Below are 25,471 nucleotides of genomic sequence, written 5' to 3'. Positions count from 1 at the left end.
TAAACATCAATCACCCTGATTTGCATTTTTTCGTAATTTAGTGCTGACGTTATGCATCACTTGTGCAAACATGCGAAATGCGAAAGGAATTTAGTCAATTAGGCAACAAGAAGAGGCATGGGGATAAAGTCTGAGGGCAGAGAAAAAGAGAGCGAGTGCAAGTAAAAGGAAGTGGAGAGAGGCATGAATGGGGGAAAAAAACAGATAAAGTGATGCAATCTAATGATTTCCTGTCAATATGTAAGCCTACATTAGCTGAAGTAGGATGTACAATATCTACCGTTTATCTGGAATGATCTTTCTAAGGTTTCCTGGTAAACAAGCTCTTGGAATAACGTAATGGAACCAGTATTTGCAGAACTTACGGAATGCCAATCTCGAAGATGTTATTCTGAATAAGCTGCTTCCCCAACATAATGATGCTGAGCTGAATGCAGAGTTCAATCAGGCAGCCTCCAGGAGCACACTGAAAGAGATGTTTTCACAGTTTCATACTACTGAAATTATGTCACAACCATCCACACTGAAGAAATAGTGCTGAAAATGATATGGGACGCATGCATGCAAACCCATACTCACCTCTTCCATACGGTAGTCATTGAAGACATAAACATAGTCACCAGGGCGGCCTGCAAACCTGTAAAACCCCAAGAGCAATGGTCAATGCTCCCTAAGGTCTCTCCCTAAGAATGAAAGTGCCCAGGGTCACATTCCTGTCTTATTTGAGGTCAGATGTGTGTGCTGCATTCAAAAACTTGTCAGAGGCTAAATGTGTGTCTACTTATAACCAGAAAAGGAAAGCCCCGGCTCTAACTCACTCAATATCTAGCACTAAATTCACCTGTCTTTTTAGTACAGCATTTGTCCCTTAAAATTAACCATGAAGGTGTTGAGCAATACAGTTTGTTAGAAATGAAGGGGAGCTCGGGGCCACCGAAAGTGACAAAAATGCCATAAAATATCAGTTGATGTTGATTTAATTTGATGGGTAAGATGAAATATTTTCACAGTCTAATTATTAAAATGGAGAACTAGGTAAATGTATTTATTCATTAAAAGTAAAAAAATGCCCATGAAAATCAAACACCTGCCCCTTAATATAAAAGTTAATTTCTGACACTGCTCTCCACCTACCTCCCTTTGAAGAAGGCCACGTAGAAGATGGGTGCATAAGCATTCATGAACTTCAGGAGGAAAGCCTTCAGAATCAGACGCTCCTCAAAGTTCGTCTCTGTTTTGGGGATCTCTGTACATGAATTCAAAAGCAGTTGGTGTTAAGACATGAGGTTCTGAATGAACTGCCCACAGTTTCAGTAGTCTTAAACCTCATTTGATGTTCTGACAAATAGAGTCGCTTGGAAATGTCTTTTTACACTTTTCTCAACATCTTTCTCTTTAGCAATTTCTCTTAGGTGGGGTTGAAAGTTGTGAAATGAAGCTCTTCAGAAGTGTTTCGATAAAATTTTGGGTCAAAAAGGCACAAACTGAACTAGGATTACAAGGCTTTTCCTTCTAAATCTTTATCTGCATCAGGGAAGGGCTGTGCCAAAATAACGTTGGCAATAAATTTACTATATTTCCATAATGCATTCATTAATAAGGCACGATAGGGAAAGCACCCAATTTCCAGTAGTCCTGATAAAATATAATCAGGCTTGAAACCATGGGTTTGGAAGTAGGTTAAAGCACCAGGGTGAGCCGTACTCAGACTGATTGTATGTGGTCAGACTTAAGAGTGAAGTAAGAGTGAAAATGTCTTATGTCTTATTCAGATAGTGATAACACATGCTTCCTCCCTTTCCTTCCCTACACATCCACAGAGACTCTCATTTATTAAAACATCTCTTAAGAAAATCTCTGTGATGCTTAACTGACAAGCAGAGTTTTCTCCAGCGCTCCTGGAGTGGCAAAGATGAGCTCAGTCAAACATTCATTTCATGTGGGTGGGTGGAAAGGGGAAGAAGGGACATCAACAGCAGATGTGCCATTAGGAAATTGACCAAAGTGGCCTTTGAGGTTAATTTAGCTTTTTCATTGAATGTATGGCATGGAATGAGGCCGAGTATTCTGCCGTACAACGGCAAAATGCAGAAACTCAAACTAAAAGAAAAAAAAATGGCTTCAAATTTTTTTTTTGATTGTCCATCCAAATGTGAATTTTAAAATATTCTCACTCCATTTTGGGAGTATAGTTGACCCAAACCAGACTTTCACAAGATGGATCATAGTCTAAGGTAGGGCTGGGTATTGATGCAGATTTCCCAATTCAAATTCGATTCACAAACTCTTGATTCGATTCTGATTTTAATTCAATTAGATATCAATTCATATGGGTATTTTTCAGTTATAATGTCCATTTTGCTTATATATGAAAGAAATTCTCTCACTGCTAATTCTGTTAATTATACAGGGGACCTTTTAACTAGGTAAATTACGAAAATATTCCATCCATCCATCCATCTTCTATAGCCGTTTGTCTGGAGCATATCCTAGCTGTCCAGGGACGGATTAACCACCGGGCCGATTGGGCCATTGCCCAGGGGCCTCTAAACCTAAAGGGCCCCGAGCTCTAAATCAATGATTTATTTATTTTGAGATACCTATTATAAATCCACCTGAATGACAGCCTTATGTGAAATACTATTTGTTCGGCTGAATATGTGCAGGACCACAGCAGCGCGAGCACAGACACTCGAGTGCGCGCTCAGGGAATCTGCCTCACAGATGTGGCACGTTTATTTGAAGGACTACAGAGAGCAGCGTCTGCTTTACAAAACGCTTTCAAACACAAAGATAAAGTGCAGTTTACCCTGGCTGTGTACAAAGCTGGTGGTTTAAATTCATATAAGCGACAGCATTCATGCAACAGTAAAGAGGACTTTAAAATGTAAAGTTCTTTTAAACAGTGAGTTGTGGCACAACAATCAAAGACGTCCGACCAGTGTGTGTTTACATGGCCTTGACACACATGTGAACAGCCCGTAACTCGCCCTATATCCTACTTGAAAGACTGACCCGAACCTTGCCCAAAATCTGTAGGTTTGTCGGGTACCGTCAGGTTGAAGACACGTGCAGAATAACCGAATAGTGATTTTGGTATTTGAATACAATGCACATCCCTATTAATAATTCATGATTTTGGATCGGTTCATAATTAAAAAGTGCATACAGTGTACTGGCCATGTAAGACATCGCTCCAGACTTCTGTCAATTTGAAAAATCCAACTAAATCTGGCAAGTGTCCTGTAGCGCATAAAAGTGAACGTAGTCACGTGACACATCATGGGGGGCCTCCACGGTGTACCGGCCCATGGGCCTCTCAGTTCTTAATCCGTCCTTGCAGCTGTCTCAGGCCAAAGGCAGGGAAACACCCTGGACAGTTGGCCAGTCCATCACAGGGCAAACACACACACAGACATACACATTCACACTCTCACTCTCACCTACAGGCAATTTAGAGTTTCCAATCCACTTGTTTCCTGCATGTTTTTTGGACTGTGGGGGAAAACGGAGACCCAGAAGGAAACCCACGCAAACACAGGGAGAACATGCAAACTCCACACAGTAAGGCCCTGGGTGAGCTGGGACCGTCTTGCTGTGAGGCAACAGTGCTACCCACTAAGCCACCATGCCACCCATATGAAAATACAAAAATCATTTTGGTCACATTTTAGCTTTTTAAAAATTTACAAATCCATGTATTCCATAAATAAAAATAAAAATGAAATTGCATATATTATATTGCATATATACATATACACCGATCAGCCACAACATTAAAACCACCTGCCCGATATTTTGTAGGTCCCACTCGTGCTGACAAAACCTTTGTTTTTGGCACCATTCTGAGTAAATTCTAGGGACTGTTGTGTGTGAAAATCCCAGGAGATCAGCAGTTACAGAAATACTCAAACCAGCCCGTCTGGCACCAACAACATCCATGTGATTATCTAATCAGCCAATCGTGTGGCAGCTGTGCAGTGCATAAAATCATGCAGATATGGGTCAGGAGCTTCAGTTAATGTTCATATAAACCATCAGAATGGAGGAAAAATGTGATCTCATTGATTTGGACAGTGGCATGATTGTTGGTGCCAGACGAAAATATGACGAGATAAAAATGATACTACAAGATATTAAGAGCGCAAGATATAAACAGAAGAAGAAACATATAGAAGAAGATATAAGCTAGATTTATCTAATCCATTAACTCAGTATGTTGGGGATTTCTCCGCTTGAGCTGCGTTGAGTTGATTGCACTAACAACGGCAAAATTAACCACTTTAAAATGGGGTGAATACCTCATTTAAATACATCCCATTTATACATGAGTTTAATCACTATATCCACAACATATATGTAATATAATAACGTACATCTGCACAGTGAAGCGAATGAACAGGTGAACAAACTAAATGACGCGCTAGTCAGAATATGCATAATTTGCATTGCGTAACTTGCATTGGGAATACGCTGTTTCCGTAAGAAACATGCTACATGCAAAGTAATATCCTTTCACGAAAAACGAATAAGTCTCTAAAGCATGAATAATTCAGAATACAGTAGGCTTACTTCTAAAAAATTATTAATACTTCAGTCTATTCATTATTATTTCAGAAGCTCTGGTTTTTCACAACAAGGACAAGGTATATATATTTATGTTTTTTGTTACATGTTTAAATTAGAAAATGTTTATACATTTCTAAATATTTGATTAAAGTTTGGTCTTACAGTTTGACACACTTTTTTAGTCAATTTTGCACACCAAAGACTAAAAGATACTATTTTCGTTGACTAAAATTATGTCATTTTCGTCAGAGTAAAACTGACTAAAATGAATATGACATGATGAAATATTGACTCATTTTAAAGAACATTTTCGTCAAAAGACTAAAACTATGACTAAAACAAAAAACTGTGAAACAATTAACACTGTTGACAACTGACTGTAAAGAAAGGATATTTTAGAGACATTAATCAATGACAAAAGGATTGTGATTCAAACCAAACTTTACCCTCAACATGCAGTGAAAGGATCTCCATGCTGAAACTTTTTCATCCAGTGGCTAAATCACAGACATTTCTAGTAGCAAAGTGCAAAATTTGGTTGCATATGCAAGTGATTTACACACATTGTAGAGGGTTGCGCATAGGAACAACATCATTCATCGTTCAAATGATGCATCAGAAAATATATTTTTACCCAGTCCTATTCCAAAGCCTAGAATATGTTTCATGTATATAACATACGGATTGGTCCATATTTATATGGATGATGTTGAACAAAATCTCACCCAGTTCTGTAAGCCAGACAGCCACCATGCCGTATATCTCATCTAGAATGAGAATGGCCACCAGATTGATGATAACAGCAGTGGTTGTGACGGTCACCCGCACGTTAGACTTGACCTCTGGATCTGGGCTCATCGCCATGAGGGCGGAGATTGTGATGCGGTAAATGATAACACTGAACACGGCAGAGCATGTCACTCCAAACTAGAGAGAGAGAGACAGACAGACCGGTAGCAATGGGGGGCAAATGAAAGAAAATGCCAAATAGAAGAACTTTGGTGAAGCACAGACTTGAGCCAATAATCTGATTTGTTAATATGTCTGTGTAAACATGAATCCTTTGCACCAAACAGGAGATACACTGCTCACCATGAAGAGAATGGAGGAAATGTTGATTAAATATCCAGGCAGTCTGTCCCTCCATGTTAGTTTCTCGTGTCCAGGCTGTAAAGAGAAACAAATATTTAAAAACTAGGTGAACTGGTTTGATGAGCGCTGTGTTCATTTTTTTCCTATTGAAACAGGAAGTTTGGGTGGGACATATCAAAGGGCTTGTCCCTTTTTCTAGGCTTTAGTTACATTAATATTTTTGGTCCACTGTCCTGGGAAAAAAAGCTTAAACTGAGTTTCTATTTTACTTTGGTCACGTTAGCATGTGGGGTGGAGGTATTCGGATGTCTTCATGTAAAAACATGACAGCATTAGGGCCATTAACACCTGGCCTTCCACTAATTTGAAAACATATCATACATTCAAGTGATCATATTTTCAAAAAATCCAGCCAATCTGAGTAACCAAAATAACCCAAATATCGCTTTTAATTCTTTCTGCCTCCTTTGCATTAGTAACAAACCATATCAAGGCAAAAACAAATGCAATAGCCAATAGCACATCCTACACAAGCAGCAGTGGAGTGAGGGTGGTCTGTTCCCATAGGGGAGAGTCTTTCTTCATTGTGAAGGTTAGGACAGCTGACCAAAACATATGCTTCTCTGAGGAATACACGTTTGATTACTGACATGACAAACAAAAGATATTCAGATTCTGTTCTGAGGAATTTGCAAGGAAAAGAATTAGCAGGCCACTGGAATGTTAAGAGCTAGGCTGTATGCCAAGTCGTAAAAATATCATTAAAAAAAAATCATTACAAGTGTCTGACATGCTGTGTTTTTCTCAGAATTTCAGAAACATGCATAAACTTTTTTGAACTCCATCGCTGCCTCGTTGTTTAATGTCTACACTTGCAGTTACCTAACTAAAAGGGAACCGTCTGAACCCATCATAGGGAGTAAGTCTGTTGACAGTCACTCATATTTGCCACAAAAATGGTGATCATCACTATGGAGTGGTGGCAGCATAGTGGGCTAAAGCACAGAACTTGTAAGCAGACGGTTGCTGTTTCGATCCCCACAGCCGCCACCACCATTGTGTCCTTGAGCAAGGCACTTAACTCCAGGTTGTTCCGGGGGATTTTCACTTTAATAAGGGCACTGTAAGACGCTTTGGATAAAAGCATCTGCCAAATGCGTAAATGTAAATCATGCGAAACGCAGAAGAGACTTGACTAAAGGGGCTTTAAGATTATTTGCATTGGGACGTCAATGCCAGCACTGCTTTGACCTCCACATGACCAGTGTTGCAGAAAGGGTCCTGAGAATTTATTTTGATAGTTTGCTTGGCAAAAAAGCAGGAGGTGTGCACAGAAAACATTGAAAACATGTATGTGGGCTAAGAACAGAAAAAGGTCCTGGCAATATGATACATTCACTGCAATATAGTTGACTTGCTGAATGTTTAGAGATGCTTGTGTTACTCGGAAACAGTAAAGTAAAAATTAATTAACTAAAAGAAATTAAGACATTCGATATCTATAAATATAGTTTTTAAAATGTTTCTTGTTGCTTTGTATTATAGAAGACATCATTAGTGAGGCAAATGCATTTATGAAAAATAACAAACTTGGACCTGTTATTGCAAAGACAGACTTTGCATACATCATGCAAATTTTCTGTTATTTTTTGGTTGCTGCTTTGAAAGGTTTGCAGCAACGGAGACAAAGTTGAAACTTTGAGCTTCGCTTTGAAATCTTGATGGAACCACAATGCTAAAGCTTCACTCCATAGACTTCAATGTACAGTATTTGGAAACGCTGATGCAAGTCATGTGGAAGCCCCTTAACACTCACAGATGATTTCAGAAAAGTTTGAATTTAGAATTGTGCTAAGTGGTGCTTTTTCGTTTAGCTCCCTCCCTTAGCACCTGTTGGCGCCCACCTTTGTATGACACATTGTGAATGACAATCAATTAAAAAACTATGGGAAAATATAAAACTATTGATTTAAAATTGTTGATTTTATACATATAAAAACAATATATTTTGATTTTATTGCACAATATTCAAATATATGCAAATATACAAGTGCGCTGAGAGTGTAAGAAAACAGAATTGACTGTGGCAATCACAATGTGTCGTGGGAGTAGGCAGTCACTGCAGAGCTCTCGGTTTGTTTGCCACGATTCTGATTGGTGGATAGTTTCCCTTCTGGGTCATGGGTAGTGTAGTAATGTAGTACATGGACTGATGGTGTCAACAGAAGCATACATCATCGATTAACAACCTGAGAGCTCACGGTAGGTCTGTCTTTAAATGTTTTTAAATTATCTTTGAAACTTAATTCCCCTAGGGAAAACATTATGGGATTTTTACTTCCGAAACCAGATTGTTGCACTCTATATTATGAGATGATAGGTCAACCCTCAGCTTCAGTGTGTTTGGGAAAGCAATGTGTTTGTGAAAGCATCCCAATGGCATGGTAATCAATGAGTTAATCAATAAGTTTGCCATGTCATCCACTCAATTCCCCTAGGAAAAAAATGATGGGATTTTTACTTCTGAAACCAGATTGTTGCAGACCCATACAGACCCACATCTGCATGTAGAGAGGACGGTGGTTCCTGTGTGCTCATGTGCTTGTGTAATAGTGGACACGAGGACACGTCTGTAAGTAATATGGTGGATGTAGATCACTGGGTTAACTCCACAGCTCGGTGACAGTGCATGGTTAAACATTGCACAGATGTGGGTTTCCACAGAAACCCCAGTGTGGGACAGTTGTTAAAGGGAGAATATCACTTTCTTAAGCTCCCTGTTCTGACACATCCAGATATCAGTGCTCTGTCATGTCCTAGTTCATATCCCGATTCCCCTCTTTGATCCCTACTTTTCTTTAAAATAAAGACTAAACTGATTAAATTAAATAACATGGAAGAGTAGTGTTAATCTCATCAACGAAGTTCACTGACATGGAGTTTAACGAAGATGAGACAAAAAAGATGCATCATGATGATGTAAAATGTAAAGGGGCTATAAGGGATGAATTAGGATTCAGCCAATAAAGGCCTATTAAATGCCTTATAATGGCAAACAAGTCAATAAATAGTCACTTACAAAAGTGCAATTAAAGTAATTAATTATGGTCTAATTTCTGATCCTTAAAATAAAGTGTTACTGTTTATTTTTTGTAAAAAACATAAAAGATTTAAAAGACACTATTCAATGACAAATGGATTGAGTGGATCTCATCTTTGGACACATTACACAAATGAGTCAAACCAAACTTTTACTCTCAACACGCCATAAAATTATTTCGGTGCTGAACTTCTTCGCCACTATACTACTCAATCACTGGTGAGTGAAATCTGAACATTTACCAGCCAATGGCTAATCACAGATATTTTTAGTCACATAGTGCGAAATTTGGTCACATATGCAAGTGATTTATTCGCATTGTAGAGGATTGCAACACAGAGCTAAAGATCGATTTTGTGATTTAGGAATCAAATGAAAATCCGGATGCATCAGAACATCTATACTTTTTACTCAGCCCTGTTTATGACATCAATGGATCTGATCTGAAAACATTCTCAAAGATCAGACCAAAGAGTTTGGTGACTTTTAGTCAAATGCAAACAAGTACAGGACCCATACATCAGCGTCGGGCATAATTGACTTCACTGAAGAGACGTTGTCTTCACACCAACCTGACAGCACCCACACTGATCTGTCCAGTGGTTGGTTGTAAATGTCAATGGGCTCAGGTTTTGTTGAGCATATTAACCATACGCTCACTCACAAACACGCGGATACCCACGGTAGGATGACACTTAACCCTCCATTGGACCCACGCTAAGCCCTTTGGGAAATTAGTGACAGGATCACCAGTGTGGGGATTTCCTCTATGGCCATATGTCGCTTTTCAGAGATTCCGTGTTCACATTGACATCACTGTATGGTCTGTTCTGTTACACCCCCCAGCCATGAGGAACCGGAACCATGCCAGCGCCCACGCTAGCCTCCCAGAACACAAAGCTGTGCCTCTGGGAGTCACATTCAAAGCTTTAACCAATGCAAAAACATTACAGGAAGGACTGCATTTGTTTCCTATACACACACAGAAATTCTTCCGGTGAATTTCTCACGCTGATGAACTGACAAAACTGATTCATGAAAGAGCCAGAGATCTTTTACAAGTGGCTTGACAGAACATTGTATTTTGGGCATCAGGTACAGAAGGGAATGATCTGATGTGAGCCCCATCTGACAGATTTTAAATCTCTTTAAAACACACTCATCTCCTTCCAACTCCAAGAAACCACCAAACCAGGATTAAATACAACGCAACACACACACAAGTTGGTGTGGCTATCCTTATGCGGACTCTCCATAAACATAATGTTTTTTATAGTGTACAAACTACAGATTCTATCCCCTAAACCTAACCCTCACAAAAAACTTTCTGCATTTTTCATTTTCAAAAAAACTTTGTTTAGTATGTTTAAGCGATTTGAATAATGGGGACACTAGAAATGTCCTCATTTACCACATTTATAGCATAATGACCTTGTAATTACCAGTTTGTAACCTAAAATTTTTTCCTCATAAACCACCCACCCACACACACACAAACACACACACAAACACACACTTTGATCAGTGGTGATCTTTCTAATAAATGGTCTGCTGAGAAGCACAGGGGGCTTTAGATTAAGTATAGAATGGATGACATTTAAAGACAAATGGAAAATTCAATTATGTAACATCATGTATTTAAGGTCCCAGACTTCCTGCTCAGACCTTGATATGATCATGATGATCAGTCGCTAATAAAATCATAAAAATCCTCCATCACCCCCATCACCATGGTCACAAAGCCACACTGAGAGCTTGAGACTTTTGAACCCAGTTCAAAACGGCCAGTTATGAACAGGATCAACATTGAGATTACGCACTAATGTATCTAAAACTACAATAAACCTCTGGCAGGGAACATGCACACTAGTTGTGCCAGTCAGACTAGAGTACAGCTGCTTCAAAGAACCATTTTGAATCAGTTGATTTCAATAGGGATAGTGTAAAGTAATAACCAGTAGCAGTCATTTTGAAAGTGGTGGGGAAACAGCTGTCAATAGGTGGCTTTATAGACCCAACACATCAGAACTGGGGAGTAACGGAATACATGTAACGGGATTACGTATTTAAAATACAAAATATTAGTAACTGTATTCCACTACAGTTACAATTTAAATCATTGGTAATTATAATAGTTACATTCAAAAAGTATTTTGATTACTGAAGAGATTACTTTGCATTTTATTGTAATTTGTTTCTGAAAAAAAACAAAAAACATTTGCACTGTACATAACAGATTTGTATTTGCACTGTACATAACAGATTGTATTAGATTTGCACTACCATGTGTATGTGTGTATGTGTGTGTCTGTACGTATGTGTATAATTAGTTTTATTTTTTTATTTTGTATTATTATCTATGTCTTGCTGCTGTTTTTGGATTGTTTTTGTATTGTTGTACAATGGAAGCTCCTGTCACCAAGACAAATTCCTTGTATGTGTAAGCATACTTGGCAATAAAGCTGATTCTGATTTAATATTTAGTCCTTTCAGATAGAAAACATTTATACATATAAATGATGCGATCCAAAGTGCATTTGAAGAGCGGTGAATCTTATGATGTGTTACATTCATACGAGTAGACAGAGAAGTAAGTTTGGAGCAGAGGAAATAGAAATAAACCTTGTGTAAATTGTCAGCTTTACGTTAAGTTAAATGCTATTTCTAGCCATTTTACATGCACATTACCAGGCACAATCATATTTTCTTTTTCAAGAAAATTCACGTTGGATCATAATTTCTTTTTTTCTAGTAAGACCTTTGATATTAGGGCAAAAATCTTATTCTTGATAATAATTTTTGTATTGTTTTCCTGTAAAAATATCTAAAAATCATTAAAACAAGATCAAATTGATTTATCTGACAGAGATTTTATAGTCAAAACAAGTGAAAAAAATCTACCAGTGCTGAAGAAGTAATCCAAAGTATTTAGAATACGTTACTGACCTTGAGTAATCTAACAGAATATGTTACAAATTACATTTTACAGCATGTATTCTGTAATCTGTAGTGGAATACATTTCAAAAGTAACCCTCCCAACCCTGCACATATTACAGTATATATTAATACACAAGTTGATATAAGTATTAATATATACATATTATTTACTCTTAATATTTGTAGTATTTTAAAGATCCAAGAATTGCAAAATAATTGCAAAATGTGGCTAAATTAGCTGCAAAAATAAAGGACATCTTGTGGAGCACTTGCTTCTGTTTTACACACGACAATAAAAGAGTGAGCACAAGCTGGTACTAAATAAATAATTTATTATTGTGCATGTGCACAATTTTATTTTTTACTCTGTGCTTGTGCGTTGTGGGATTTAAATGTATCCAAGTGGCTTGAGTATTTTTGACTACATTCACCAAAATTCATTCAGATACATTTAATTATTCTGTGATGATGCCAGAAGGTGGTGACAAATGAGTGTCTTGTGTGAAATTAGTCACTGAATCAACGATCAAAAGAAAATTTTATAAACTCCACTTACAATGTGTGCTTTAAAGAAGGATTGTCCTTTGTTTTTTTCTGCAGTGCATTTCACGTAATGCTGCCAATCAAGAAAGATATGCCGATAAATAATTCTCATTTGTGTGTTCCTCATCTCTAGATTATTAATTTAGATCAACATCAATGCCAATAAAAAAACATGGATATATGAGCATTGTTGAAAGAAACTTTGTAGAAATGAACGGAGCCACGTTGATTAGACTGACTGACAGCCTATTATGTAAGGGTTGTTTCGGCTCATGAAACTCACCTATGATTGACTGGATGTTCGCTCAATCAGCCCAAAGTAACAAAACGCAAAGAATACTGTATACAAATCCACCATTTGGACTTGGTATGGGTTTCGCTTGGAAAAGTGCGGGGGACAAAAATCACCTTTTTAAAGAGTGCGGGGGACAGGTCCCCTGTGTCCCCGCGGCTGCTACGCCCTTGCCAGTAATCACAGTAATTTTATGTGGACCCACATTAACCCTTAAAACACATTTTACGCATCTATAAAACAATCTGGCAGAGCTTCCTCTAACATGAAAGCGCCCTTAAAACCTGACCGTAGAAACTTTTTTGAAAAAAACAAATACTGAAGAGAAAAAGGCACAAATTAATAACTTGGTTTTAGAAGTAAAACACTTTAACTTTCCCTCATAGGACAGACCCACACATTCACATTGGAGGAAGCAAATTAAACTGTCCTTTCCAAAGAGAATGAGGAATGTTTCCTTCCTTTGATTCTAGAGGCGATGAAAATATTAAGCTGTCTAAAATTAGCCATGCAAGGTTGTGCTGAATTTTATTAATAAATGTCACTCATGTCATATGTCCTAAAGATAGCTGCCAAGATGATATAGTTATGTGATCAAGGCTTTTAAAGAAGCAAAGATAAGTGAAAACCAAACCAGGCATACAAGAGAAGGGGGTTTGAGTGTCCTGTGTCTCCAGGAGATGTGAGGACATTGGTAAATTTAGAGGTCTGGCGCTTGGCCCAGCATGAGATAATGCTTCCATACACTCCCTAGCCTGGAGTCTAGTGCTCTCTGCAGGTCATCCTGTGTAAGCCAAGCAAACGAACATTGTAGACATGGAGAAGTGTTGGAAAACTGCACAGAATCAAATTCCCATCTTCTAAACTTGGCACAGCAAGTATTCATCAGGCCTGTCTCTTTTAATCTCTAACAGAAACCGTCACAACCAAAAACGTTCCAGCTGAAGCATTTGATAAACACACTCCTCAGCTCGTGTTAAGCAAAATAAGCAGTCACATTCTTAAAAATCCATAAAACTCCCTGACCCTAATAACTTTCATCACCCGCCTGCTTTGCTGTCATCCCGAACCGCACACACAAACACACACCATGTGGCCCTCATGTGCGCCTCTTAAATGAGTGATAAGGAGGTTTTTGCTAGACTTTCTGCCTCTCCACTAATTATTGGTTTATTCAGAGGGGGTTTGGGACCTTGTGGCACACAAATGAGCAGCGTAAAATTGAGAGGACTGACTGTGGTCTGTACCACAACATTGCTTCCAGAAAGAGGTCAGTAGCACATGAGTATCAAATAGCACCTGATGATTCTTCCTTATTTGGTTGATGGTGAAAACATGCTAGGTTATAGACAGAAAAACAGTGGCATGTTTTAATCTTTCATTGCTTGGGTTATCCTGCACGATTTATCACCCACATAAAAATCACCTTGTTTACAGCTTCTGAGGGTGATAAGAAATGCAATTATCTAGCTTTTAAGATATTACATATCTAAGACCAAGCTTAGATTATACAGTTGAAATCAGAAGTTTACATACACTTAGGTTGAAGTCATTAAACTCATTTTTTAACCACTCCACAGATTTCATATTAGCAAACTATAGTTTTGGCAAGTCGTTTAGGACATCTACTTTGTGCATGACACGAGTAATTTTTCCAGCAACTGTTTACAGACAGAGTGTTTCACTTTTAATTGACTATATCACAATTCCAGTGGGTCAGAAGTTTACATACACTAAGTTCACTGTGCCTTTTTGCAGCTTGTTGCAGCTTGGAAAATTCCAGAAATGATGTCAAGCCTTTAGGCAATTAGCTTCTAATAGGCTAATTGGCGTCAATTGGTGGTGCACAGTACCTGTGAATGTATTTTAAGGCCTACCTTCAACTCAGTGCCTCTTTGCTTGACATCATGGGAAAATCAAAAGAAATCAGCCAAGACCACAGAAAAAAAATTGTGGACCTCCACAAGTCTGGTTCATCCTTGGGAGCAATTTCCAAATGCCTGAAGGTACCACGTTCATCTGTACAAACAATAGTACGCAAGTATAAACACCATGGGACCACGCAGCCATGGGGACGCATTCTGTCCCCTAGTGCTAATCAATCCCAGAACAACAGCAAAGGACCTTGTGAAGATGTTGGAGGAAATAGGTAGACAAGTATCTATATCCACAGTAAAACAAGTCCAATATCAACATAACCTGAAAGGTTGCTCAGCAAGTAAGAAACCACTGCTCCAGAACTGCCATAAAAAGCCAGACTACAGTTTGCAAGTGCACATGGGGACAAATATCTTTTTGGAGAAATGTCCTCTGGTCTGATGAAACAAAAATTTAACTGTTTGGCAATAATGACCATCGTTATGTTTGGATGAAAAAGGGTGAGGTTTGCTAGCCAAAGAACACCATCCCAGCATCATGTTGTGAGGGTGCTTTGCTGCAGGAGGGACTGGTGCACTTCACAAAATAGATCATGAGGAAGGAAAATTATGTGGATATATTGAAGCAAAATCTCAAGACATCAGCCAGGAAGTTAAAGCTCAGTCACAAATGGGTCTTCCAAATGGACAGTAACCCCAAGCATACCTCCAGAGTTGTGGCAAAATGGCTTAGCGACAACAATGTCAAGGTATTGGAGTGGCCATCACAAAGCCCTGACATCAATCCGATAGAAAATTTGTGGGCAGAAATGAAAACGCGTGTGCGCGCAAGTTCTGTCTGGAGAAATGGGCCAAAATTCCAGCAATTTATTGTGAGAAGATTGTGGAAGCCTACCCAAAATGTTTGACCGAAGTTAAACAATTTAAAGGCAATGCTACCAAATACTAACAAATTGTATGTAAGGGAGGTTGAACATCTGGCCGTCTGGTGCAGTCAAAACAACTTGGAGCTGAACATGCCTAAAACAGTAGGAACTCCCAAACATTAACCCCGCTCACCATTCTGAACAGCACTGTGGCAGCAGTGGAGTCATTCAGGTTCCTGGGCACTATCATCTCACAGGACCTGAAGTGGAAGACCCACATAGACTCAATTTTGAAAAAGGCCCATCAGAGGTTGTACTTCCTTTGCCAGTTCAGGAAGTTCAACCTGCCACAGGCGCTGCTGATACAGTTCTACTCAGCAGTCACTGAGTCTGTCCTCTGCACTTCAAATAACTGTCTGATATGGTTCAGCTACAAAGTCAGAAATAAGAAGAATTCAAAGGATAGTTTGGACTGCTGAGAGGATTATTGGTGCTCCCCTACCAACCCTGCTAAAACTGTACACATCCAGAGTGACGAAAAGAGCTAGTAAAATCACTCTTGACCCCATTCACCCAGCACAGTTCCTCTTTGAACTGTTGCCCTCTGGCCGGCACTACAGAGCACTGAGCACCAGAACAGGCCATCCACCACATGAACAGTTAAAACTGCCCCCACATACTTTCCTTTGGTCAATACAACCATGTGCAATATTCAATCCATCCATTCCTACTTATATCCATATTTAACTGATATTATTTTACATATACTACCTCTTCAGTACATTGCATCACCTGCACATAACTGTATGTAAGATATTATTTTTATATTTTACATTATATTGTTGCACTATTGAATATTTCTCTTTTTTATCTGTTATATCTTATTTTATTATTTTTTATGTCACTATATGTATATGTTTAAATGTATATGTTTGTATGTATGTATGTATATATATACGTTGCATTCTCTTGCACTGGAAGCTTTTGTCACCATGACAAATTCTTTGTGTAAGCAAACTTGGCAATAAAGCTCATTCTGATTCTGATTCAGGTAAATTTCTGACCCACTGGGAATGTGATGAAAGAAATAAAAGCTGAAATAAATCATTCTTTCTACTATTATTCTGATATTTCACATTCTTAAAATAAAGTAGTGATCCTAACTGACCTAAGACAGGGAATGTTTTCTATGATTAAATGTCAGGAATTGTGAAAAACTGAGTTTAAATGTATATTCTTGATCTAAGATTCTGAGTAACATCTAGGTCAGGACTGACCGTGGGCCATGATATCTGGGACAGGGTTGCTAAACATAAGAATGAGAAATAGCGCCATAATGCAGGTGACAGATATAAATCTGCGACTTTTGGGCAGAAAGACCCCAAAATTAAAAGCACAAAATAGGCTACAAATTAGATCAGGGGTCACTAAATATGACTTGAGGTCTAAGAGTATCCAATATCAAGTCTATTTTTTTGAATAAGTGTTAATAGGGGATATAAATAAATGATGAAAACAGACATCATATAGGCAACCATTAATGTTATAGCTGAACATTTCACACCAGAGCAAAATCAAGTAGATGCAGTTAAATGGCACACAGTTCAAGGATACAAAGTTTTTCTCCAATCACCAATCACTCATGACAATATAGGTTTAATACTATATAAAACTTGCTTGTTTACTTGCTACTGACTGCCTCATACAAACCTGAATATCTTTAAAAAATCCAAGATTGGAAGCCATTAATCTTACAATCTTTGGCAAATACAGTGACTATTTCTTTAGTGCCAAAATTTTTATTTTATTTTAAGTGTAACCTGACTCCTGGAAATTGCAAAAAGCCATCCAATCAGATTGGTGGTCTAACCACTCATTTAAGGCAATAAAAACCCATAGTCAGTCCAGACCTGACTTTAAACCAGAATTAATGTTCTACAGACAGTGGGTTACCCTGAGAGGCCATTGGAAGCTTGAACTATTAACACTAAATTACACTTCATATACGCAAATGCCCTAAGCAAAGGATGTCCATTTAAATATCTGAGGTTCACACCTCACCTACTGTATGTGCAGAAATAAAAAATAAATACTTGGAAAAACACACTTATTTACTGTATTTTATAGAAAATGACCTGCAGTATACAGTGGAACCCAAATTTCTGAGACCACTAGTTAACTTTCTTCTATAATGCCTTGTTCTAATTTAATATGAGCCTAACAATAATACTGAAAGGTTTCATTTAAAAATTGACATGAATTTCAGAATTTCTTAGTGTATGATATGTCCCTTTTGGCTCTAAAGGAATGTTCTGGGTTCAATATAAGTTAAGCTGAAAGGATAGAATTTGTGGCATAATATTGATACCCACAGAAAATCATTTTGACTTGTCCCACATTTATTTAAAAAAATTAATAAGATCAAATATTTTTTCTTAATAAACAAGAGTTAAAAATATTTTGGGGTAAATAAACATTCTACAAATACTGACATGATCAATGTAAACATGATCATGATTAATATTAACATGAACAATGTCACAAATTTTGATATTTTGTCAGTGACCAAGAAATAGCACAAAACATTAAATCTCTCTTATTCATTCTACAGTACGTTTATTTATTTATTTTTGCATTTTTTCAAAATCCCAATACTTTTATTTCCAAATTTAAATTAGGCTTCATTTTAAATCCCAGATTTTCAAATTGGACTTTTGGACCACACTGTATTTACTACTGGGACCTAGAAATGTTAATTATGTTTTCATCAGCTCCAAACGTTGGCGAATGTGAAACCAACATACCAGATTCTGACAAACTAAGGTGCGAGCTAAACTATCTAATTGTATTAGCCTGAAATGCTCCATCCTGCCCCAAGAAGATTATAGCAGTGAGAGAAGGGAGTATTGCTCATGACGACGACCTCATGGTGACGACGACCTCATGGTGACCACCCCACACCAGCATCCACCCAGCTGAGCCACTCTGACAGACACATGGGCCATTTACAAATTAAAGGAGGCTCAAATTCTCTCACCAAAGGTGTGTGTCCGTGTGTGTGTGAATGGGCTGCAAGTCATACTTTCAAAGTTATTGACAGGAAATGGTAATGGGATAGCAGAATGGGGCAGAGTAAGATATCATAGTGACATCGTTTATATAGACCAAAAGGTCTCAAGTAAAAATAACTTTCAGAGTAAAGGCAGAGTTGGATTGCTGGGTCTTCTCATCTTTCAGGGGTCACAGTGCAGTTCAAAGAGATGGTTTACTCAAATGAAAATGCTGTCATTATTTACTTTGAAATAATAAAATTGAGGCTGCAAACATTCTAAATGACATGCAGAAAGCACAGACCAATCAGCTGTGGGCTTGAATAGACTTTGGCAATGGTTAAATAGGTAAATGTGTCCTACTTTATTTTCAACGGAAATCCATTGGTATAAACATTAACTTATTATATAATTATTGTAACGTTATTGTTGCTAAAACTGCATATACATGTGATTAAAAAAAAGACTGCATTTACACTGTCACAAAAAATTTTTGATTTATTACTCACATCTGGCACAGATCGAATATTGTTGCACGCATGTAAAAAAAAAAAATTAAAAAAAAAAAACACAAGATCTAATATTTTTGCATTTGATTTTTTTGCATTTCACATGAAGATGTGGTATTAAATCAGATACATATTCAATATCTCATATCTGACCTACATCTAAACACTCGTATCCGATTCTCATATTTCTGTCATTAAAATCCGTTGAAATTTTTTGTTTATATCTGTGCATGTATAACAACGTTATTCTGGAGGTATGAGGTTTCAAGCATTTGTGTAGTGTCAAGAATGCATTTTGCAGCGAGGAGACATTACAAAGATTAAAATAAATTTGCATAAATCATTATACAAAGAGGTGAGAGCCCCGTAAATCCAGAAAGTTTTACAATACACTCAAAGCGGATTGTGTGTGCACATATTTTACCATAGTTTAGAGGACATCAATGATAATTATTTCGTTATATTACATGTGCAGAATTAGCAAAATGCAGTGGAATAAATAGTAATAGCGAACCTCTCCAGAATTTCCAGAAGAGAATAGCAGGAAAAGAATGGGCATGTTTTAGTTTATCCATAACCACGTGTACAAGATTATTTTGAACAGATGTACATTGTATCAAGCATGTAAACTTATTTTTGGAATAAAGATTTAACCAGGATAATTACCTTAATCGTGATGTGGATATAAATGTGGTTAAAGTTACGACAGAAAGATGGGCTCTGTTATGAAAATCATCACTCGGTAGTGCTCAGGTAAGGTTAATGAATGTATGCATGGGAATTCATACAATATGTGTGAACTGTGGAGAGAGTCATATTTGAAGAATTCATTGTATTCTTGTGATGTCTATAGATAATTCCAAGAACAACTGCAAGAAATGTTTTGTTGCCATTCATACAGTAGTTCTAACATCGCTAAAAAGTGCTGATTGACAGCCTAGTGCGTCTTGGCGGGTAATTATTGTAAACACAGTTTATTTTAAGTGAATGTAAACAGGTGGGACAAAAAAATGGACATGGTCAAAAGATCGGATCTGTACATTAAGCATTGCAGTGTAAATGCAATAGATTAATAGACCAGATAACTGAAACATCACAAGCTGGCTTTAATGTAATAGTCAGAAGTAATTTAAATATTCATGGCAGAAAGATTCACATGAATGGTAAGTAAAATCATTTTAAGACTAATAAGTTGGCTGGAGTAGCTCTGCAGCATGTCATCAGTACAAGAGGGCATTCAACCACTGTCTGTGCTATGTGATGTGGACATAATGGACACTTCCAGTGTAGACAGCTTCATTGATTAAAATGGAATCTATTTGCTTTTGATGTGCCACACCGCTCACGTCTGCTGTACAGAGGGTGTTATATGGCTCTTCCTGTCTAAGTGGGTGGTTCTTAGCCAATTTAAGCTGCTATACAGTCTAGACCTTTGCAGTTTAGTCAAAGGGAAGGCTACGCGAGACTATTTTGGGGCTTGGCAGCCGTGCTCACTATGAACTGAGTGAACATTCTTCAACATTGCTTCTTTAGTGTTCCATGGGAAATATAACAGTATATGGGTTTGGAACAACATGAGGGCGAGTATATAATAGCTGAATTGTCACTTTTGGCTGAAATATTCCTTTAACAAAGACCAGAAAAGATATTGGAGAGCATGTTACGGAGAGGGGAAAGAACCTTACAACAAGGGAGTATTGTGGAGTGATACAGAAACTGTAACACAAGCAGGTGGAAACAAGGCTCTTGAGATATAGAGGCGAGAGAGAGAGAGAGAGAGAGAGAGAGAGAAACATTTACCGGATTCCCAGCAGCCATGGCTGACAGTAACCTCTGTCTCCATTTGTCCTTTTCCAGCTCCCCGCTCCCTTCCACACCTCTCTCAGACTGGAAGACACAGATCCTAACCATCAAACAATCGCTGACAACATGCTAACAGCCTCTAGCTAACAATGCAAATCAGACAGAACTATAAAGCTTTTTTCCTAAATCACACCACCCTCCCCTCTTCATCACCTCCTCTTTTGCTTTGGCATTACCATGCAAAGCCTACAAGCCACCAATGCACTGGTGCCAAATGCTTAAGGCCAGAGCTATGCATGATGGGAAGGCTATGCAAAAGGCCCACATAATTTGGCACCCTCTTTAATGTCCCCACAACCATGGCAGTTCCCATTTTGACTCTTTTCAATAAAACACAAAGCATATATGTACAATTGAAGTCAGAAGTTTACATACACTTAGGTTGAAGTCATTAAAACTAATTTTTTTAATCACTCCACAGATTTCATATTAGCAAACTATAGTTTTGGCAAGTCATTTAGGACATCTACTTTGTGCATGACACGAGTAATTTTTCCAAAAGTTGATTACAGACAGATTGTTTCACTTTTATTTAACTAAATCACAATTCCAGTGGGACAGAAGTTTACATACACTAAGTTCACTGTGCCTTTAAGCAGCTTGGAAAATTCCAGAAAATTATGTCAAGCCTTTAGGCAATTAGCCAGTTATGCTAATTGGAGTCAATTGAAGGTGTACCTGTGAATGTATTTTAAGGCCTACCTTCAAGCTCAGTGCTTCTTTGCTTGACAACATGGGAAAATCAAAAGAAATCAGCCAAGACCTCAGAAAAAAATTGTGGACCTCCACAAATCTGATTCATCCTTGGGAGAAATTTCCAAAGGCCTGAAGTTACCACATATAACCAATACTGTACAAACAATAGCACGCAAATATAAACACCATGGGACCACGCAGCCATCATACCGCTCAGGAAGGAGAGGCATTCCGTCTCCTAGAGATGAACATAGTTTGGTGCAAAGTGCAACTCAATCCCAGAACAACAGCAAAGGACCTTGTGAAGATGCTGTTGGAAACAGGTAGACAAGTATCTATATCCACAGTAAAATGAGTCCTATATTGACATAACCTGAAAGGCTGAATCCACCCAGCCTTTCATATTTCTCAAGAAAGAAGCCACTGCTCAAAAACCACCTTAAAAAAGCCATACTACAGTTTGCAAGTGCACATGGGGACAAAGTTCTTACTTTTTGGAGAAATGTCCTCTGGTCTAATGAAACAAATATTGAACTATTTGGCCATAATGAGCATCATTATGTTTAGAGGAAAAAGGGTGAGGCTTGAAAGCCGAAGAACACCATCCCAACCATGAAGCATGGGGGTGGCAGCATCATGTTGTGAGGGTGCTTTGCTGCAGGAGGGACTGGTGCACTTCACAAAATAGATGGCATCATGAGGAAGGTAAATTGTGTGGATATACTGAAGCAACATCTCAAGACATCAGCCAGGAAATTAAAGCCTGGTCGCAAATGGGTCTTCCAAACGGACAATGACCCCAAGCATACCTCCAAAGTTGTGGCAAAATGACTAAAAGGACAACAAAGTCAATCTTCAGTCCGATAGAAAATTTGTGGGCAGAACTGAAAAAGCGTGTACGAGCAAGGAGGCCTACAAACCTGACTCAGTTACACAAGTTCTGTCTGGAGGAATGGGCCAAAAATCCAGCAACTTATTGTGAGAAGCTTGTGGAAAGCTACCCTAAACGTTTGACCCAAGTTAAACAATTTAAAGGCAATGCTACCAAATACTAACAAGTGTATGTAAACTTTTGACCCACTGGGAATGTGATGAAAGAAATAAAAGCTGAAATAAATTTTTCTCTCTACTATTATTCTGACATTTCACATTCTTAAAATAGTTATCCTAACTGACCTAAGACAGAAAAGGTTTTCTACGATTAAATGTCAAGAATTGTGAAAAACTGAATTTAAATGTATTTGGCTAAGGTGTATGTATACTTCTGACTTCAACTGTATATATGCAGCTATGCTCCTAAGCTGGAAGCCAAAAAAAGATTTAGATCGTTCAAGTCAGCCATTAATAAAATTCAACATCTGACAAATAAAAAAAAATCAACATGAAAGCAAATTTCTTTTTTTTTTCTCTCCTCTTTTCTCCACAATTTGGAATGCCCAATTCCCAATGTGCTCTAAGTCCTCGTGGTGGCATAGTGACTCGCCTCAATCCGGGTGGCAGAGGACGAATCTCAGTTGCCTCCGTGTCTGAGACCATCAATAGGTGCATCTTATCACGTGGCTTGTTGAGCACGTTACCGCGGAGACATAGCACGTGTGGAGGCTTCACGCTATTCTCCGTGGCATCCACGCACAACACACCACGCGCCTCACCGAGAGCGAGAACCACATTATAGCGACCACGAGGAGGTTACCCCATGTGACTCTACCCTCCCTAGCAACCAAGCCAATTTGGTTGCTTAGGAGACCTGGCTGGAGTCGCTCAGCACGCCCTGGATTCGAACTCGCGACTCCGGGGGTGGTAGTCAGAATCTTTACTCGCTGAGCTACCCCCATGAAAGCAGATTTCTAAAGGTATTATGTACAAAGCATGTAGAAAATGCTATATACGCTTTTTCCCTTCAAGCACACTCCAAAAATGTTTTGTCTTATGTTCCAGTAAAAAATAGAAACATCTAACCAGATCTCATAAGAAGTCTTATGTGACGGGGAGGAGGGCGTGGCCGGACCGTGATGGAGCACGGCTGGCGCTGAATCAGCTGATCAGCAGGAGAGCGAGATAAGGGGCAGCTGGAGGCGCCTTTTCGAGAGAGAGACGCACGCACCCGCGTTGCATGTGTGTCTGTGTTTGTTTATGTTTGTTTTAAGTTACGTTTCTGATTAAACTTTATGTTGACTGTTCAGCCGGTTTCCACCTCCTCGCCCGTCCTTATACGGTTACATTGTAATAATAGTAAAAGACAGCAAAATCGTGAGAAAGTTTGCTTGTGCAAAAACGTTTTCTTCAAAAGAGAAAAATAAACTAACCAATGAACAATGATATTAACATTTTTCTTAAGTTTAACCCCTAACCCTAACCTAAACTTAACCATTATTTTAAAATAACCTTTGTGACATACATCAGTCATTTTTATTGCATAAATACAAACTTATTTTCCCTTTCTTAAAATGAAGTATTAGATTAGAGGCTAGCTTAAATTGGATGGCTGTATTGTATCCATTTGAAATTCTGTTGAAAGGCTGAAAAAACGTCCCAGGATATTTTACGATTTCGCCATTTCGTACGAATTATTACGAGACTATGAAAACTATTGTTGAAACATCCTTAAAACAATATACATTTGACATGTTTATTTTTCTTACCCCATTTGCAAATACTTTTCAGACATTAATAGATTCATCTTTTTAAGGGTGTTTAATTCTTTTTTACTAGAAAACAAGACTTGCCCACCTCATTTTTGCTCTTCTTATTTTTCTTCTTCCTCTGCCTTTTCTGAAGCAGTATCGTTTCATATTTGGGTCTGGGGTGTTCCTAGAGAGAAAGGACAAAGAGCAAATTGCTTTCCTACTCAGTGCAAGACCCAGTGGACAGCCAGAGATAGAGCAGTTTCAAAACATTAAAACCGGTGAAAAATCCAGGTCAACACAAGGACAATCGCAAGGGCAGACTCAACATCTCAAAGAGCAATATGCAAATCTCAGAAGAGAGTTTCAAATAGAAAACTCAAACCTTCGCTTTTTCCTGGCGGGAAAGATTGCATTTAGAGAAACAACAAGTTGAGACAACAAATTGGTGATTCCATTGTTTCTTAAGAACACAGAAGGGGACATTCTCATACAGTGTTGAGAGATAAACAATTCTAACAGATAGGGATGTCACCATTGTGTCACATCATATAATTGTCAGCATTACTCATTTTCAGTTTTGTGATGGTCAGTGTGGAGGAAACATGGTGTCATTGAAAACAGCCTTGTAATGCAGGTTTGACATGTAAACACAAACTACGGCCTTCTCTTTGGTTAGAGCTCTGATGTAATGTGACTGTGTACATGTGTGAATGTCCTTGTGAACGCACCTCCTCCTCCTCCATGCCTGTCAGATCCCAGCTATAGTTCAGACTGATCTGTCTGCGCTTCCAGTGCTCTAGAAACATTGCAGCTAAAAGAGAGAGAGATACAGTACGAGTACTGACAACAAATAATACTCAACTGAATTTACCAGATATGAGCCTCACAGGAAAAACAAAAGATGATTTAAACTAGGCCAAGTTTAATATCCTTATACAGGTGCATCTCAATAAATTAGAATGTCGTGGAAAAGTTCATTTATTTCAGTAATTCAACTCAAATTGTGAAACTCGTGTATTAAATAAATTCAATGCACACAGACTGAAGTAGTTTAAGTCTTTGGTTATTTTAATTGTGATGATTTTGGCTCACATTTAACAAAAACCCACCATTTCACTATTGCAAAAAATTAGAATACATCATAAGACCAATAAAAAAAACATTTTTAGTGAATTGTTGGCCTTCTGGAAAGTATGTTTATTTACTGTATATGTACTCAATACTTGGTAGGGGCTCCTTTTGCTTTAATTACTGCCTCAGTTCGGCGTGGCATGGAGGTGATCAGTTTGTGGCACTGCTGAGGTGGTATGGAAGCCTAGGTTTCTTTGACAGTGGCCTTCAGCTCATCTGCATTTTTTGGTCTCTTGTTTCTCATTTTCCTCTTGACAATACCCCTTAGATTCTCTATTGGGTTCAGGTCTGGTGAGTTTGCTGACCAGTCAAGCACAC

General features: G+C 38.2%; 1 protein-coding gene across 3 annotated transcripts in view; it reads right to left on the bottom strand.

The window, feature by feature from the left end:
- The window catches only part of LOC127435387 (anoctamin-1-like), a 59,767-nt gene that overhangs the window by 15,319 nt on the left and 18,977 nt on the right, over positions 1-25,471 (bottom strand). For 2 of the 3 annotated variants that reach the window (XM_051688828.1, XM_051688830.1), the window contains 8 exons: positions 24,751-24,833; positions 24,126-24,206; positions 20,637-20,723; positions 5,662-5,736; positions 5,295-5,496; positions 1,135-1,246; positions 580-637; positions 366-466 (listed from right to left, as the gene is read on the bottom strand). In XM_051688828.1, the coding sequence (XP_051544788.1) occupies positions 366-466; positions 580-637; positions 1,135-1,246; positions 5,295-5,496; positions 5,662-5,736; positions 20,637-20,723; positions 24,126-24,206; positions 24,751-24,833 (799 nt within the window). The remainder of the gene's footprint in view (positions 1-365; positions 467-579; positions 638-1,134; positions 1,247-5,294; positions 5,497-5,661; positions 5,737-20,636; positions 20,724-24,125; positions 24,207-24,750; positions 24,834-25,471) is intronic. The other variant, XM_051688829.1, reaches the window with a different exon arrangement.

Source organism: Myxocyprinus asiaticus, chromosome 45, assembly GCF_019703515.2.
Source record: "Myxocyprinus asiaticus isolate MX2 ecotype Aquarium Trade chromosome 45, UBuf_Myxa_2, whole genome shotgun sequence".
Classification (NCBI taxonomy): domain Eukaryota; kingdom Metazoa; phylum Chordata; class Actinopteri; order Cypriniformes; family Catostomidae; genus Myxocyprinus; species Myxocyprinus asiaticus.
This window is presented reverse-complemented; position numbering and strand designations above follow the sequence as displayed.